Here is an 18,071-nt window from a genome sequence, read left to right on the forward strand (position 1 = left end):
TGTATAGATAGATCAAGTCTATGATGGTCTCCATGCTCGACAAAAATAACCGCTAATTCTCTCACATCGCCTCAAATATGACGACTCTCAGCCTAGAAAAGAGTACCTGGCGCAAAATCTGCATGGGGAAAAAGCAACAAAGATCAGGGTTTGATGATGCAGCTGAAGCCATAATTTTTTTGCTCAACTTCACCTATTACGAACGAGTTTGGCTAAGTTACAACGGTGCTGCAACGCGTAGGTGCATTAACAGCGATGCTTTGTACTGGCAAACTAGGCATCAGAAGTGTAAGCGATAAATACAGTGTGGGAGAGTCGATCTGTTAAGTGACGAGTAGATAGGGGCAAAAAGATTGAAACACGATTGTTTGAACAAACAGCTGTGTTTTGATTCGACACATCTCACTAGTTACACTCTGCCAAACAATTACCAATCTAAACCTGTCCAGTCATCATGCTACTCTTGAATTGCAAGTTTAAAGAAAACACTTTTTAGATAAACAACAACCATTTTTTAGAGAAAATAAAACCATGCACTAGGCAGAAAGCATGTTCAGTCATTCCAGTTCATACGCAGTCGATCTTCCATGCCATGTTTCTTGAAAATTATGCACATGTGACGACTAGAAAGAAGCCTTCAAGAAAACCTAATCATGAAGTAGCCTTAGTTCAGCATAAAAAAGATAGACAAGAGAGAACGCCCATACCTCAACAGTGACGCAAAGCAGAGACCACTGAACGGTACAAAACGAACATCTTCAAGCTGCTGACTCGTCATTGCTCATTCCTCAGTTGCTTCAACCTTGCTGCAACCTGCCTCATTGATGGCCGAATGGCTAGCGACTCTGAGGTGCAAGATGCAGCAATCTTTAGCATCTCTGTCAACCTGTACTTCGGTGCTGTATCCCACAGTCCCGGGGAGAAGAATTCACTGGTGCGGTCCTCCCGCATCAGCATTCTCCCCCATGTTACAATTGTAAATCCATCACCGAACTGCGAGAACGACGGATCCAAAGACCTCTTGCCTGACATCAACTCCAGAAGGACGACTCCAAAACTGTATACGTCAGACTTGTCAGAGACCCTGCAGGTAGTCGCGTATTCAGGCGCGACATAGCCAAAGGTCCCAGCGACATCAGTCGTGGCATGCGTCTGCGTAACCTCTATCAGCCTCGCCAGACCGAAATCAGACAGGTATGCGTTCAGGTCTTCATCAAGCAGGATATTGCTCGGTTTGATGTCTCGATGGATGATCCGAGGTGTGCAGGCACAGTGAAGGAAAGCCAGCGCTTGCGCAACATCCGTCGCTATGGTATAGACCTCAGCCCAGGATACCCTTTTGCTCCCCATCTCATGTATAAAGCTCTCAAGGTTTCCGCCTGAGAGATAGTTGTAGATCAGAAAAGTGTCTGATGCTCCTATGTGGTATCCAATAAGTGTGACGAGATTCCTGTGTCGAATTCTTCCGAGAGTTGCGATTTCCGCATCAAACTGCTGGAGGCCTTGGAAACGCCCCATGGCTAGCCTCTTCACTGCTACAAGATAACCAGGAGCGAGCTCAGCCTTATAAGTGGCACCAAAACCACCTGTTCCAATCAAGTTCTGGATGCTGAAGTTACTAGTTGCGCGGATAAGGTTGTCGAAATTAAGCTCAGGAGGAGCATCGGCGAATGTCACAACAGCTTTTCTCCTAAAACTCACAATCTTCGCTCGTTTCCTTCTCTCATACACAAAAAAGAGAACGATTGCGAGAATAAAAGACACTATGGCAGTTGCAGCAGCAGCTACAATCACCATCAGAATCTTGGATCTGGTCATGTGACCACCCAATCTTTGAGTCCACTTCTGGCGATTATTTGACGGTGATAGTGGTACTGATGCATTTGGATTTGGACCCAAACACGAGGACAGTAGGGGATTGCCAACAAAGAAAGTGCAGTCAGCAGAGTGCCTTAGGTAAGGAATGTCACCCGATAGGTTGTTGAAAGAGACATCAAAAACTGATAGTTGAGCCAGTTCACTGAAACTTGGAGGGATGGTTCCTGAGAGCCTGTTGTGGTCAAGCATGAGTACTTCCAGAGCAGCCAAATTAGCAAACCGCCCCGCGATCTCGCCTGTCAAATTGTTTCCACTCAAGATCAAGCTACGCAGCAAATGCAGGTCAGCAATGCTATGAGAGATTGAGCCACTGAACTTGTTCTCACCAGCCTCGAAAGCTTGAAGAGCCGTACAACTTGACACCATATCAAGACTGCCCGACAGCTGATTACTACTCAAATTGACAGCAATCCCACTTGCACCTTTGCAGAATCCGAAGAACCCACCAGAAAGTGTGCCGTTGAATGTATTACTGTTGAGCAACAAGCCGTAAGAGTAATTCTCACCAAGATGCAAGTCAATAGAAGGCAACGCCCCGGCGAATCCATTGCTGCTGAAATCATGGACAGCGGCGTGGGTGATGTCCCCCAGCATCGAGCCAAAAGGGTTACCAATCAAGGCATTCCCAACCAATCCCTGATAATAGTGATAGACTAGAACATCGTCATCGATCAAACGGCTCGAGCACATGCCGTCCATGGATGACAGTAAGGGGCCTGACAGCAAATTCCGGCTGACATTGAGGTATTCCATACATCCAATATTCAGTTGAGCAGGCATGGAGCCCTCGAGGCTGTTGGAGCTGAGATCAAGAAATGTCAAGTCGCCACACTCACCAAGCCATGGCGGCACCGGACCGGCAATGTAGTTCTGCCCAAGGTTGACCGCTCGGAGGCTGCAGGAACTGTTCCTGTACCTCGGCAGACGGCCGTCGAGGTTGGCTCTGGGTGCCCAGAGAACCTGCAGTCTCGGGATGGTGGCCACCTCCGGAGGCAGCAGGCCAACGAAGGCGTTGAACTCTGGTTGATCCCCCGGCGACGCGGACGCGGCGGGGTCGGTGAGCACGAGCACGGCGAGGTTCCCGCAGCCGGCGAGCTCGTGGGGGATCCTGTCGGTGAGGCTGTTGCGGGAGACGTCGAGGACGCGGAGGGCGGCGAGGCGGCCGAGCGCGCGCGGGACGGCTCCCTCGAGGACGTTGCGGGAGAGGTCGAGGACACGCAGGGCGCGGCATTGGGCCACCGCGGCGGGGATTTCGCCGACGAGGAAGTTGGCGGCGAGGCGGAGGTGGACCAGGGCGGGGCAGGGCGGCGAGGAGTTGGAAGGCGGGAAGGTTAGAGGTCCCGAGAGACGGTTGGAGGAGAGGTTTAGGGCGCGGAGGGTCGGGGACGCGAGGAAGGCGGCGGGGACAGGGCCGGAGAAGTTGTTGAGGGAGAGGTCGAGGCGGAGGAGGTGCGGGGGGAGGAGCGCGGGGAGGGCGCCCGAGAGGGAGGCGGCGGGGAGGTCGATTGCGGCGACGGCGGAGGAGGAGGGGTGGCAGGTGACACCGCGCCAATGGCAGTGGTCGGAGTCGGAGTCGGAGGACCAGGCGGAGAGGACGGCGGCTGGGTCGTTGGTGACGGCTTCCTTGAGCGCGAGCAGGACCTCGCGGTCGGCGGAGGAGGACGCCAGCGGGACAAGAAGGAGGAGGAGGAGGAGGAGGAGGAGATGGTACGGAGTCGCCATGGGTGACGGCGGCGGGCGGCGGCGAGGTGGGGAGCGGAAGCGAGAGGGCAAGCGTGGCGTGGGTTTTGAATTTTGCTTTGTTTATTTATTCTGGGTCGCCCGAAATTTACTCCAGCTGCTTCGTCTTCATCCTCCACTCACAACACTCGCTCCTCCTAAAATACTATCACTGCCTACTGTAGAATCGGAAAGGCTGCCCAAGTTTGTACGATTTCTAAAAAAATTGTATTCTCTCTCTTAGCACAAATGATGTCTAAACTTTTTCTAAATTTAAATATATCTATACACTAAATTACAAATAGATACATATAAATTTAGATAAAGCTAAGACATTTTTTATGTGACGTATGAGGTATACTGTAACTCTTCTCAATTTGAAACACTATCTTTCTTCTATGTGCATCGTACAATCTGAACATTACAGGTAGGTTCGAAAATATAAACAATTTTGATCGGAAAGTTGATTGACGAGTAACTACTTTTTACTTTAGTGGGTTATATAGTTGTTTTTTTTATTTTTTCTGCGAACTCATAGAGCATCCACCAATCGTCCTTCAAACGGGTCTCACACACGTGCTCGATAGATTGAATGGGAGGTGCTCGCGCGGGCTTCCTTTTTTATGGGCGTCTTGCTTAGTGGTATCCTTCAAACGGTGTACAAAAAACACTAGAATTCGATTGAAATAATTTTTTTGTTATATATTACAAAGTTAAACGTAAAAGCAACTACATTTTAGGCACCGAGTCAAACTCACTTTCACGTACACTTGGCCTGAAGTCAATAGCTGGTAGCGGCTTTTAGCATAACGTGGCAATTCCGGAGTGAGTGAGTGACATGAAGTCATCACGATGGACCTTAACAATGTGTCACATAACGCATTCCTTTTTCTCATGATATATCTTGTCAAGCTAGGGGTGTGAGCTCGTCATTCTTTTAATAGCTTGATTCTCTTCTCGATCCCGTGATATATATATATATATATATATATATATATATATATATATATATATATAGGACATATTCATGCTACACCCGGGTGTAGTTATTCCCACGTGTGTTTCACACAATCTAGGTAGTATCTATCATACCGAAGAGTATATACATGTAGTATGAAGTATATAAGAATATTTTGGTAGTATATATACTACTTTGTAGGTAGTATGTACACTTTTTTACGTACACTATTTTTTTACGTATAAATATGCATGTATTTTGTATATATAGTGCAAACTATGGGTGTATTTAATTTTTTTTCACCAAAGTTGGTACGGGGTATCTTAGATATAGTGTACGAACATACTCAAACCAATAAAGTATGTTAAATACTTCCGTATGGTAGTATATGAGACGTGGGTGTAGTTGCACCCAGGAGTAGGAAGTATTTATCCTATATATATATATATATATATATATATATATATATATATATATATTCAATGGATAAACTCCTAATCTAAGTCTTTGTTTTATTGTTAACCAGCTAACCGAGTCGGATAAGGACCAGTGTATATCCATCAGATTCGCAGAGGCAAATTTCATCTTGGTCAACTACACCATCGGGATGGATCAGGAAAAGTTACCTCCGGCTCAACCCACGACTTCCTTCCCTTCGCATAGCTCAGGTGGATCCCTTCCCCCTTTTTCCCAAAATGAATTCACGATGAATCCTGCCATGGTGTCTTTCTTTCTCATTGAATGAACCACTCTTTCTCATTGAATGAACCACTGCCTGGGCTAGACTATACCTTTTGAGTCTTTAGGATTGCGGAATAGGTTTTCAAACCATGGTGCACGTTTACAAGATACCTCTACCAGGCAGGCCAATTCAGTCTTTTGCGAGCGCATAGTCTCTGAGCCCGACTTTCTTCACAGCTAACCCAAAATAGAGCTTTGTAGCTACCCAACTAGAGAGTAGCACTTTATGGACCCTAAGTATGTGGATCCAAAACTTGGGTCATGCGAAAACTCCTTTACCAAAGTCAGTACTATCAGACTGATATCGCTATGTCCGTGGGATCAACTAAACGAACATAGTATAATATATAGTTTCATAACAAAATCACGTATTTGATGATGATGTTTAAGGACAATATAATAACTTATGAATAAACTTTGAAATTATCATCATCACATAACCGTGTCCGGGGCAACTAAGTAGATCATCCTGGCTAACCTATTTCTCTTACCATGCAAACCGCATACCTCCCAACACCATCAACCGATGCGTCCACAGAGGTTTGTGCCCTACACGATCAAGCATAGCCTCCTCTGCTCAAGAAATGATCTTCTAGCATGCATGCACCATTACTTCGAGATTTAGGGCATCTTCATCGGGTCGAACCAAAACGCCGATCCAAATGGTCTGTTTCTGTCCGTTTGGGTCGGTCGGCGGATAGTTTGGTGGTGGTTGTCCGGCTGCCAAGACAACACATACAGTGGTGCGACCCATTCGGTTCGTGCATGCTTTGGCAAGGCCTAGCCAGTTGGTCATTGCCTTTTAAATAGTAATTTTACGAACAAGACAATTTAAATTGTAGAAAAGTAAATATTGTTCAAACAAGAATAGTTCACAATCACACCATATAGTTTTATAAATAAGGCAACTCAAATTGAGTATCGAAACAAACTAGCATTAGTCCACACTAGCCAGGTTGGTTTCCCATGTGAGTCCACATGTGCTACATAAAATCGGCTCGAAGGCGGTCATGGGGTGGTTTGATCCCGCAACGAATTATGCATATGCAAAGAAGTATTCCCAAGATGCTGCCCCGGCATGTGGCTCAACCAACTCACCCTGGATTTCCCGGTCACCATCATAGATGATGTGATCTCGCTCTCCCTGAACGATCATGTTGTGGATGATGACACATGTTGTCATCACCTCCCACATTCCCTCGGCGAGCGCCAAACAGCTCCCCAACGTGATTACATCACGCCAAATACCAGCTCTATATCCTTTCGAGTCGCCTCCTGACAAGGGATTAACTTGTCAATGCCTACGGATTGTAGACTAGGGTTTAGTTGGATGTAGAGGGCAAGTAGATCTCGAAGGTTTCAGCCGAAAAGTACTCGACGAATAAGAAAACTAGGGTTTGTCTACCCTTGCTTTAGCCGCTGTGTCTCTTGCCTCACTTGTTCTTGGTGGATCCTGCACTGCAGCAGTATGTCTTGGACTATTTTGTCTTGCAGTTCCTTCGGGAGGTGTAGCTGTGAATGCTGTTCCCATGACTCCAACTCCAGCAATTGCCATATTGAACGATGCTTCTCTCGGGTCTCCGGGGGGTGGTCTGGACGCGAGGATGTAAGCTTGCATTGCCATGTATCCTGCTTCTGGTATTTTCGGGATGATATTTCCCCTTGTATCAATCGACATGAAAGACATGTCGAGATTTTGAATTATGTTGCCTCTCTCTGCCTCAGGTATATTTTGCAGCCGAGATATTGCCCTTCTCCGAGCCTCTCTGTGACTATCTCCCGAAGTTCCTGATTGTTGACTGAGCTCTGCTCGACGCCTGCTTGACGCAGATGCTGCCTCTTTCCTTCTATTTAAGGATGTTGTTTCTTTTTCCAACTCCCTATTCATACGAGCAAGTTTATATTGATAGGCTTGTAATTCCTGGGCAGTAGCGGTTGTAGTCATTGGTTCTGAACCGTCTATGGCTTTTGCAGTCCTATCCCATGCTGCTTGCGGGAGTTTGACTCTTACGCGAGGTGTGGTCCCGACGTATTTGGTGCCTAAGCCTCTTCTGAGATCAGCGGGATCGACGTATGGATTTCCCAAATCATCGAAAGCCTCCGACGTCTCCGGTTCTCGCTCGACTTGCCTCTTCAATTGCGTACACTTGATGATACTTTGAGTATTGGTTTTTGTCGGGATTGATGACACCATCATAAAGATTGGTGAAGACCCTTCCGATGGCGGCGGATTTGTCGTTGAAGTTGAAGTCGTTGATGCCGTCGGAATCGCTCGCTTATAACGGAGTCCGCAGACGACTCGAAAGATGTGTTGCTGATGATCTTGGTGAGCTTTCCGCTTGCCTTGGTGTCGATGAAGCGTGTCGACGAAAACTCCTCGTTACTCGACGAAAAGTCAGAATCGTCCGCTGAAAATTCCGACGAGATCGGAACTTCGAGACGGTAGGATCCTTCCTTATTGACGCCAAATCGGAACTCTCCAAACATCATGACGATGGGCTCCTCCAGCATAGGCACATGCATCCATACGGGAGGGCGGGTGAGGAATAAAATCGACTAGATCAGTTTTTTCCTGTTTACCTCGATCCATTGCATTGCTAGCCACCGACGAAGTCGACGATTCCGGACGTGCCATCGAGATCAGCTCCTTGCAACCTCTAGATCCCACAGACGGCGCCAATTGACAAGGGATTAACTTGTCAATGCCTACGGATTGTAGACTAGGGTTTAGTTGGATGTAGAGGGCAAGTAGATCTCGAAGGTTTCAGCCGAAAAGTACTCGACGAATAAGAAAACTAGGGTTTGTGAACAATGATTCGATGATCTCTGCGTCCCTCGACTCCCCCTTATATAGGAGGCGTAGCCGAGGGATTCGTGCTATACAAGTTACAAAGTCCGGGAAGGTTTCTAACTCATCCCGTAGGATTACAAATAAGATTTTCTATTACAACTCTTACTTTCCTTAATACTATCTTGGGCTTCCGAGTCTTCTTATTCTTCGGGTAATGGGCCTTCAATAAACTCCGGGTACTATCTTCGGCAGGTCCATTTGGGATGCCTATGTCACCTCCTACCTACAAGAAAATATCATGGTGCAGCTCCCTCGCAGCAGGCCTCCAGGACGCCTGGGCTAGGCACATATTGATGAACCGCCTTGCCTCCGGGTTTTTCACCCTGTACAAAGCTTATGGCTTTATTCCCTAAAAAAGAAAATTGGCGGAAAGTTCACATGAATAAATTAGATTCTGACATTGTTGTACTCACAAAGAGAATATCCGTAGGGACGTACATAGACGACATTGTTGTAGATTTGGACGGGGTTGGAGCAATCGATGTAGGGGTACTCCATTGTGAGCATCTCGAGGATGCACATCCCGAAGGAGTAGACTTCGGCGAGCAGACCAAAGTTTGTCAACGGCATAGTTGGGGGCATCAACCGGCGTACTTGCTGGGTACCACGGGCCGCTGGGAACTGCTGACGGCAATGGCAACCCAAAGCACAAACAAGCACGCTGCCTGGGGGTGGCAGCGGAGACGGAGGGAAAAGGTTTGGTGTTAAGCTTCATGCACTAGCCACTTGAACCAAAAGTCCGAACTGATGGAAAGGGCTAGGCAATCCACATATACATTTCACAACACCCCCACTCGCGTGTGACGGGAGAAGAGAAAGTCAACACGTGAAAGAAGAAGAGCACACCGAAACAGGACATCAGCGGTGGCTAAAGAGGGGGGGCAACAACAATTTTTAGGCTTAATTGCGAAAACCATGTAAGAGGGGGGCAACAGCAATTTTTAGGGTTAATTGCGAAAACCATGTAAGAGGGGGGGGCAACAGCAATTTTTAGGCTTAATTGCGAAAACTATGTGAAAGCCGGGATTTGAACTCGAGACCTGAGACTCTGATACCATGTTAAGCTTCATGCACTAGCCACTTGAATCAAAAGTCCGAACTGATGGAAAGAGCTAGGCAATCCACATATACGAACAGAGGAGTTCTTCTCTATGTCTTTCGTCCCCGAAGGGACCGGGTTGGCCAAAGGGAGGACAAAGGAGGAGGACGCGCTCACTGTTCGACCCAACGCATCATCAGTCTAAATTTGGGAAACGGATAGATCACTCTGAAGTCACTATGTTTGCGTCGTGCCGCTAGACCGTGTGCGGCCTGTTCGTGTGGACAGTTTCGTACAGCCTAGAACCATTTGGGTCACTATCTGGAGATGCCCTCAGATATGCAAGGATTCTCTTTTCTTGTGGTCTGTCACATGAAAGCAATATTTGCTCGTCCCCTAACACTAGCACTCTCTCTTGTATCCATCGGTACACTCATTTTATTCCAGTCTCAGATTCGAAAGAGCCGCATGTGTTGGCTACACGGACGGCTACTTGCAGTGAAATCGTGCAGCATTTGTGCAAATAGATTTTAATCCAGATTCAAAATTCAGGAGCTGGCTCGCTTACTAACTACATAATTGTAGTTCTCACGCTACTTACCTAGCTACTCACAATTAAGCTATTTAACTAAGCACACACACTAGTTTCCGTTTTTTAAAGATGCACACTGACTCCATTGTCCGGGAGAAACGACGACATATAGTACGTCCAAAGAAACATGAGTCCTGGGACCTGGGTGCCGCTTTCCCATCGCATGCTGCCCGCCGTCTTTTGGAATCCAGTAACCCACCCACCTATGCATGATTCGGAATTCTAGAAATAGTTTAGTCTTTAATAGATCCACCTTGTTTGATATGAAACAGGTTTAGAGGTTGACACTAGCTTATCTGAGAAATTGGAAGGTGCCGTTAATGCAAGATGAAGTGCGACTGGATTTTTTTTAGGCTACTGCGACGAAAATGCTCCATTGAGGGAGGGCAACCCTGGCATACATCCTGGAGCATCCGAAAGATGAATCAATCCAGGTCAAAAGATGAGGTAACAAAAGTGGCAAGTAAACCGGCTCGGCAAGATCTTAGATACAGCCATACAGGTGCAGGATGCAAGAATAAGTGTCAGCAGACTGCTATAACGGAGAACCTATCTCCAGCAAATGAGCAATCTGAGTCGCAGGGCCACCACTCGCGAGACACGCATGGACAAAGACGTAGTTTAGTCTTTCAAGTGATGATCTAAGAGCATCTCCACTCGTCCCCCGACGAGGCCTCCACTCGTCCCCCGACGAGGCCCCCGAGCGACGTTTTTCCCATCCGGACGGCGAAATTCGGCCCGCCGCGCCCCGGCTCTCGTTTTCGTCCGGATTGGCCCTTCATCCATCCGGCAAGCCCACGCCATCCCCGGCCCCCGGGCGCGCTCGGGGACTCCGGACGAGTGAAAAGCGGGGCGAGGGCCCGATCTGTCGGTGACTCGACGCACGAACCCCACCGCCACGTCGCTCAAAATCTCCCCCACCCCTCGTATCTCTCTCGCCGCCGGCACCACCCCGCCGGCTTGTTGCCCGCATTCCGCCGCCCCTCCTTCCCCACCTGCCTATATTCCGTCGTCTTTGGACGACGGCCTATCCGGCTGCTCTTCCGCCGGCCCGTTTTCCGACTTTGGCCTGCTCCTCGTCGCTCACGGCTCGGGTTGCCTCGACCACGCCGGCGGGTGTTCGTCCATTTGCCTCGCCGGCCATGGACTCGGACGAAGAGGAGGAGCGAGATGTTCGTCGAGCTTATGCAAGAAGAGATGGCAACGGCCGCCCAAGACGACGAGCACATGATGATCCTCGGTTGCTTGGCAAGCATGTACGCCGGACCGGCAGGCGGTCGACGTGGTGGGTCGGCACCGGGTCGCCGGAAGTGCAAGCCGAGACAGCGAATGGAGGGCTACTCGCATGTTGTACGCCGACTACTTCGCCGACAATCCATTGCACGGTGAGAGTGTTTTCCGGCGTCGTTTCGGGATGAGCGTAAAGCTATTTACGCAAATTGTGTATGCCATCCGAGACTTTGATCCCTACTTCGGATGCAAGGCGGATTGCACCTGGTTTGGTTGGATTTTCAGACCTGCAGAAGTGCACGGTGGCTATGAGGATGCTGGCGTATGGAGCTCCCGGTGATACTGCAGATGACTATCTTCGGATGGCGGAGTTCACCGCCCTTGATTGTTTCTACCGGTTACGCGGGGCCGTCATAGCAGTGTTCGGGGACTATTACTTGAGATCACCCATTGTCGAAGACACTCAGAGGATCCTTGCAACAAATGAAGCTAGGGGTTTTCCAGGGATGCTTGGAAGCATTGACTACATGCATTGGCAATGGAAGAACTGTCCGTTTGCGTGACAGGGAATGTACAAGGGTCACAAAAAAGGCTGCACCTTGTGATACTTGAAGCAGTGGCTACCCATGATCTCTGGATTTGGCACTCTTTCTTTGGTATGCCTGGATCCAACAATGACATCAACGTCCTAAACTTGCTCCCCGGTCTTTTCCAAGCTTGTTGAGGGTCATGCTCCCCCGGTGGACTATGTGATCAATGGTCGGCACTACAACAAAGGATACTAACTTGCAGACGGTATCTATCCAAAGTGGGCAACATTTGTGAAGACTATCTCTAACCCTAGCACCCCCAAACTTTGCGAGTTTATCAAGAAACAAGAAGCTTGCCGAAAAAACATCGAGCGTGCATTTGGTGTCCTCCAGCAGAGATTTGCTGTCGTCCGGTTCCCCGCTATGACTTGGTCCAAAGATCAGATGTGGGAGGTGATGAACTGCTGTGTGTCCTACACAATATGATTATTGAAAATGAGCGAAAGCATCCGGTTCCTCTGGCTGAGCAAGAAGCACCATATGAGAGAGATGGTCCTCTTGCACGGCCTAATCACCGAGTGCCTCCATCATGGGCCGCCTTCTTTGCTATGCGCCATGAGATTCGAGACTCTACAATGCATCGAGCTGCTTGCAAGATGATCCGGTGGAGCACATATGGAGGCTCCGAGGCAACGCCAACGCCGACGCCAACTAGTCTGTCTTAATTTGTTTGAAAAATTGTGAAATTATGTGCTTCATTTGTTTCAGCACTTGTTAAACATTGTACTGATTATCGTCGAATTTGTTTCAGCAATTTTCGTACTCTTGGTCGCCGAACTTGTTAAATTTTATGTTAAATTTGTTTGAAATATGTCAAATGGTCGAGGTTGGGGGTTTCCTGCCGGGGGGACGGCTGGAACTTCGGCGCTCCCCACACCAGATCTTCCTCCAATCCGGACGAAAATTTCGCCGGATTTGGGCGTGAGGAGCGCCAACGAGTGGGGATGCTCTAACCGGCGATGAGCTTCCACTGGGGCACATAAAATTTACAAAGATGTTTGGAAATGTTTATAATCATGATTAAGCATTTACTTTCCAAGCAAAAAAATTGGATCAGATACTAGTTTAAAGAGAAATGCTGAAGTTAGTTCTCCAAAATCTAACATAATTAAAGTGGCAAGACAATCTCCATTGGTTACAAATAAGTCCAAGTACTGTAGAAAACATTCAGAGCATCTACTCGCAAGTACAACTGGATCATCTCTTACATGGTAAACAGATAGAAATGCCAGGGTTCTGTATCAGAGAAGCAAACCCTCCTAGTTTCCAGTTCAAGCAGCGCACTTCAGTCTTCATGATGGCACTAGCAATTATAGTTCGTATTACAAGATTAGTTATCGGAATAAACTCAGCAAACAAACAGTACATCGTCAAAATAAGCCAATTCACTACTTGGATTTAAGATAACAAGATAGCGAACTTACTGTATGTCGAAGTGTCAATCTGCTCAGGCAGCTCCTTTATGTCAACCTCAAACCTTTCTTGCACCTTCAAATAATATATATGCAGAATTCCAGTTAGGTTGAGCATACCAGATGAGTAAAAATGTAAAATAAATCAGTTACAGAAACCTGATTGAGAACATCAGAGTCAGAGGCAGAAGAAACAAATGTTATTGCAAGCCCCTTGGTACCAAAACGTCCAGCCCTTCCAACCTGTGGAGGTGAATATGTTATTAGCCAGAGATAATAGCACCAAAAACAAATAGTAGGCAATGTTACAATTACCCTGTGCAAGTATGTATCAGCAGAATCAGGCATGTCATAGTTTATGACAATATTGACACGCTCAATATCTATTCCCCTGCCAACTAAATCTGTAGCCACAAGAATCCTCTTGTGTCCTTCCTTGAAGTTCTTATACCGGGTCAACCTATGCAAGCAACAATATTCAGATAAAAGATATGAGCAATAACTGAAAAACTGGAAAATAAAGAAAATTGCAGATACACATAATAGAACCAATGGTCTACAAGTAGGGCTGCAAGCAGCAGACTATGCGGGGCGGATTGGGTTTCCAAAAGAGCACAATTTAGGTACATGCGGATTGGTTTCCTGTAGTATAGTTTGTGCTAATTATTGTGATTTGCGGGATCTGGCATATCCCGCTTTATCTACAAGTCATAAAGTTGAGCCGAGTTGCTGCGGGTACCAACTCAAAGAGTAGTTTATAATTAGCTGGTTACTAGTCAGATCCATGTTGTTGGGGGACTAGTCAGATGATTAACCGTGCCCAGTTGAGCGACCCAAGATCATTGAACTATATTGCAAGAAAAACCTTGATCATCAACTCCACTGGAGATCAACTAATACTAACGATTAAATAACTACTGCCTCCATCCCAAAGCTGAAGGCTTTTTCTTTTTGAAAATTCAAACCAAGTAAAGTTTGACCAAACATTTAAAAGAATCTATCAACAAATATAATATTTTGCAGATACCATACGAAATATATTTCATTATCTATCTAATGATACTGATGTTGTATTTTTCATGTTAATGATTTTTGGTAAAAACTTGTCAAACTTGACATAGTTTGACTTTCTAAAAATAATATAAGCCTTAACCTTTGGGATGGAGGTAGTATATAGAAGCATCAATGCTCATTATTGTGAAGGATCTTGCTATGTTGGCTTTTAACCAGATTCTGAGCATAACAACATGGGACCATGGGGGTACCACAATTTTATTTTTTAGTTAATTCTAAATACTAGATACGATATCCTTCTACAAACAGAAATCAATGACCAATTTCACCATAATGAATCACATGGCTAACTGTTCAACTGTTTATCACTGAACAAAGCATTTTCTGCCACCAATACCAGAATGTTGTGCAGACTGAACAAAACAAATGTGAACTAACAGCATGATGCAAAATGCCAAATAATCTAAACCATATGCAAGTACAGTCAGGGAAAGATACCATTAGAATAAGAGGTCGACAGGGATCTACATTCAAGCCATTGTTTTGTAAACAAAGAGGCCAATTCTAAAATCAGCCCATAAGTATCAAAAGACAGTATAATAACAATCAAAAGAAATAAGAAAACACGTACCTCTCCTCCTGTGTCATTCCAGAATGTATGCAGATCGCAGGAAAATTGCATTCACAGAGAAGCCTGTTAAGTTCTGAAGCTCTACTAACACTTTTAACAAATATCACAATTTGGTTGAAGTCGAGTGCATCTAAGAGATCATTCAACTTCCGATTCTTCTCCGCCTCACTTAGTTTTATGTAGTGCTGGAGTCAGGGAAAAATGTTGACAAGGTTTCACAAAAAATAATTGACAAGAGATGAATAAAGAAGCACAATTGGCTAATGGATAATTTGCAATACCTGAACTAGTCCATGAAGGGTCAGTTTAGCCTCGTCATCGACATAAATTTCCATGGGCTGTAAGGTGACAAATGATAGACAAATATATTAGAATTCTGGCAGCAAAGGTAACTCTAGCCACTCCAAAAGAATGGCATATCAGTTCTTCTCGAGTCAGAACTTTCAGCTTCCTCCAGGAGCTCCATTAATGCACAATTGGCACTGACATTTGCCAAAGTGCAGCCAATAAATATTGCAACAGTGCTTGCTATAAGAGTTCCGATCAGAAGAAAGCTGCTTTGTCTGCCTTGACCATGAAAGGGTAGGAGATTCAGAAGCAGTTTACTCTGATGCAGCGGAATCCAAAAATGTGCAGACTGCAGACAATTGCAGAAAACCTCCCACTGGACTTAAAACTCTACGACATCGGTGCCCTACCGACCCCAGTTACCAATTTCTTCAAGGTTGGTTCACAATGCACACTGAGAACAGAAGACTTCACTTCATCAGAGCCCCTCAGGATGTGCACAGACACCAATTGACAAAACTAATGCCAAGAAATAAGTAGCCAAACAACTCAATCCACCAAAAATGACCAAGCGACCAGCAATCCTACTGATAACAAACTGCCACCTCTCCTATCTATGTACGAGCATAACCACCAGATTGACGGATGGACTTAAATAGGAAGAAGCACTACTGAAATGAGATAAGCCGCGTGAAATTACATCTTGCATGAATTTCTTGCAAACCGGGCGACTCTCCTTGCTGAGTGTTGCTGAAAACATCATCACTTGCTTCTCGTGGGGTGTCATTTTGAAGATCTCCTGGACATCTCTACGCATGTCTGAAGAATATGATATATCAGTTAATAGTTAATGTGGGAGCTATTGCCTACAAAAATAGTGCAAATCAACAAGCAGGCACTAAGTTTGAACTATTATAACATAGAAAAATAGCCAGCAAACAGCAGCCTACCAAGTGAATCAAGCATCTTGTCACATTCATCAAGAATGAAATGCCTCACATTCTTCAACGGAAGGTCCTTGTCTCTAGCCAGAGCCAGGATCCTTCCAGGTGTGCCAACCACGATATGAGGGCATTCATTCTTCAATAAATCCTTGTGGTTTTTTATGTTAACCCCACCATAGAAGACAGCAACTTTTGTTTCTGGCAGGTACTTGCTAAACCTCTCGAATTCATTGCAAATCTACATGTATCAAGTAATAAATGAGAATTAGCACCAGCAGATATATCTAACATTGACAGAATAAAAATGAGAAAACATGTATTCAAACCTGGTAAGCCAATTCCCTTGTATGGCACAAAACGAGTGCAGCTACTTGACCAGCAACCGGATCAATCTGCTGGAGAGTTGAGAGGACAAAAACAGCAGTCTTGCCCATCCCAGATTTTGCTTGGCAGATGACATCCATTCCGAGAATAGCTTGAGGGATGCATTCATGTTGCACTGATGTGGAGCCAAACAAAATTGGAGTAGCACCCCAGTGAGAAATATTAACCTTCTGGACCCGTTAATGGAAAGTTTTACCATGTCATCTCCCCCAACAGAAAGTGTCAGAAGAAATTATACCTGTACATCAGCAAAACAGGAAACTTATGGTCACAGCGGGACAGGCTAACAGGAAACATATTCAAAGATAGATGATGTAATTTGATTTAATACTAGAATAGAACAACTAAGTCATCGAATAAAATGTCTTGTTATTGCACAGTTCCTTTATTTGCATTTGTCCTTCTTCATACTATAACCTTTTGTTCTTTTCTAGAGTCCTTACAAGAAAATCTTATACAACAACAGAGTGCATAAGTGCTTTGATACCAAGGACATGAATCAAATATATGGCACGCAGGCATCTCAGCTAATGGAGCAATAGCACCTCACGGGGAAGCGTACAACAAATGAAACAAGTGGTTTTTATTGTGTTTCATTTGTTGAGGAATGTATTTTACTGGTCAATGCAGTGACAGTTCACCGTAAAGATTCAGGTAGCAAAGCTTATTAGATGTGCCAGCGATAGGGGGTTACAACAAACAACACGAGCAACAAAATTATATTAAGCAAGTGTATGTTTAAGTGTTCTCTTTTTCTCCCTCTCCTTTTCATTCAGAAAATGCAGTTCTGACTGAATCTCTAAAAGCATTATCGTGATATGTAAACCAGTGCACTGGTCCCAACTCTCAATCCGTAGTAATACAATCAGATAGGCGTCTGTACTCTAACTACTAATCCAGGTACGAAATATATATGTCTAATAAATCTGTAAAACGAGCAAATAAATGAAACTCAAGAGTCCATGGAACATCAATTATGTGGATTCAATCCTCTGAGGCCACTATCTAATACGAATGAATAACCAAGAACAAGAGCTTGCCTTCGGAAGGATGCTCAAACCCGCAGTCCTGGATGGCGCGGAGCAGCTCTGGCTTGAGCAGGAAGTCCCTGAACCCTGAGCTATGGATTCCCACGTACCCCCTGTCGAAACAACACGAGCCGTACCATGTCAGATCAGAACGCTCAACCACGAACCCTAGCAAGAAAAGCAGCGGCTAGGGCTAGAAGCATCGATGGCACGCACTTCTTGGCTACGTCGACCGAGGCGTTGGCGGCTGCGTCGTCCACGACGTTCTCCACCTCCTCCTCGTAGTCGACGAGGTCATCCTCGTACACCTCGTTGTCCTTGGCTTCTCCCATCCTGGCTGCGATTGGAGACAATGGTGAGCGCCAGGGGAGACGAAGCCGCGCGAATCCAACCAAGGTTAGCAGCAACCACGAATCACTCACCTCGAGATCTCTGACGCGGCGATGGAGAGGAAGCGGGGCGGATTTGGAGCGGAGGCGGCTGCAAAGAGAGAAGTCAGAGGGCAGGGTGCAGGGAGAGAGGTCAAACGCGGGCGGGGCGGGGCGGGGCGGGGCGGGATTGGGGATCTAGGGTTCTTGCCTCTTGCGGTGTAGGGCCTGGTGGGTATTTGGGACGGAGGCGAGCGCGAATCGAGGGGGAGGACCGGATTTGTGGCTTGGGGCGCCTTTCCTAGATCGCAGCACCTCTTGCCGTTGCCACACATGAGACTTTGGCCCGTTAGAGCTTCTTTTTTTTAGAACACAAAAAGGACCTAGAGACCACATATATATTA

General features: G+C 46.2%; 2 protein-coding genes across 3 annotated transcripts; both read right to left on the minus strand.

The window, feature by feature from the left end:
* Positions 1-768: 768 nt before the first annotated feature.
* On the minus strand, positions 769-3,600 carry LOC124663599 (LRR receptor-like serine/threonine-protein kinase RPK2). The gene has a single exon (XM_047201281.1). The coding sequence runs from the start codon at positions 3,598-3,600 to the stop codon at positions 775-777; it is 2,826 nt and encodes a 941-aa protein (XP_047057237.1). The 3' UTR covers positions 769-774.
* Positions 3,601-12,682: 9,082 nt separating this feature from the next.
* LOC124662062 (DEAD-box ATP-dependent RNA helicase 15) lies at positions 12,683-17,833 on the minus strand. 2 transcript variants are annotated; one of them, XM_047199947.1, is made up of 12 exons: positions 17,722-17,833; positions 17,516-17,636; positions 17,312-17,412; positions 16,214-16,386; positions 15,894-16,125; positions 15,644-15,762; positions 14,937-14,993; positions 14,656-14,840; positions 13,326-13,470; positions 13,170-13,253; positions 13,023-13,086; positions 12,683-12,901 (listed from the first exon to the last, which is right to left on the minus strand). In XM_047199947.1, exons 2-12 carry the CDS (start codon positions 17,629-17,631, stop codon positions 12,891-12,893), a joined length of 1,287 nt encoding a protein of 428 aa, XP_047055903.1. In that variant the 5' UTR covers positions 17,632-17,636; positions 17,722-17,833; the 3' UTR covers positions 12,683-12,890. The 2 variants fall into 2 exon arrangements, with proteins under 2 accessions (XP_047055903.1, XP_047055904.1); XM_047199948.1 differs by having other exon boundaries at positions 17,516-17,632; positions 17,722-17,770.
* Positions 17,834-18,071: the final 238 nt, after the last annotated feature.

Source organism: Lolium rigidum, chromosome 6 (genome assembly GCF_022539505.1).
Source record: "Lolium rigidum isolate FL_2022 chromosome 6, APGP_CSIRO_Lrig_0.1, whole genome shotgun sequence".
Classification (NCBI taxonomy): Eukaryota; Viridiplantae; Streptophyta; class Magnoliopsida; order Poales; family Poaceae; genus Lolium; species Lolium rigidum.

Coding starts and splice junctions, on each gene's coding strand:
- LOC124663599 (XM_047201281.1), bottom strand. CDS start 3,600: ATGGCGACTCCGTACCATCTCCTCCTCCTCCTCCTCCTCCTCCTTCTT.
- LOC124662062 (XM_047199947.1), bottom strand. CDS start 17,631: ATGGGAGAAGCCAAGGACAACGAGGTGTACGAGGATGACCTCGTCGAC. Junction 16,387..17,311: donor GTTTGAGCATCCTTCCGAAG/GCAAGCTCTTGT, acceptor GCTCCACATCAG/TGCAACATGAATGCATCCCT. Junction 14,841..14,936: donor CCCTTCATGGACTAGTTCAG/GTATTGCAAATT, acceptor CCCTGACTCCAG/CACTACATAAAACTAAGTGA.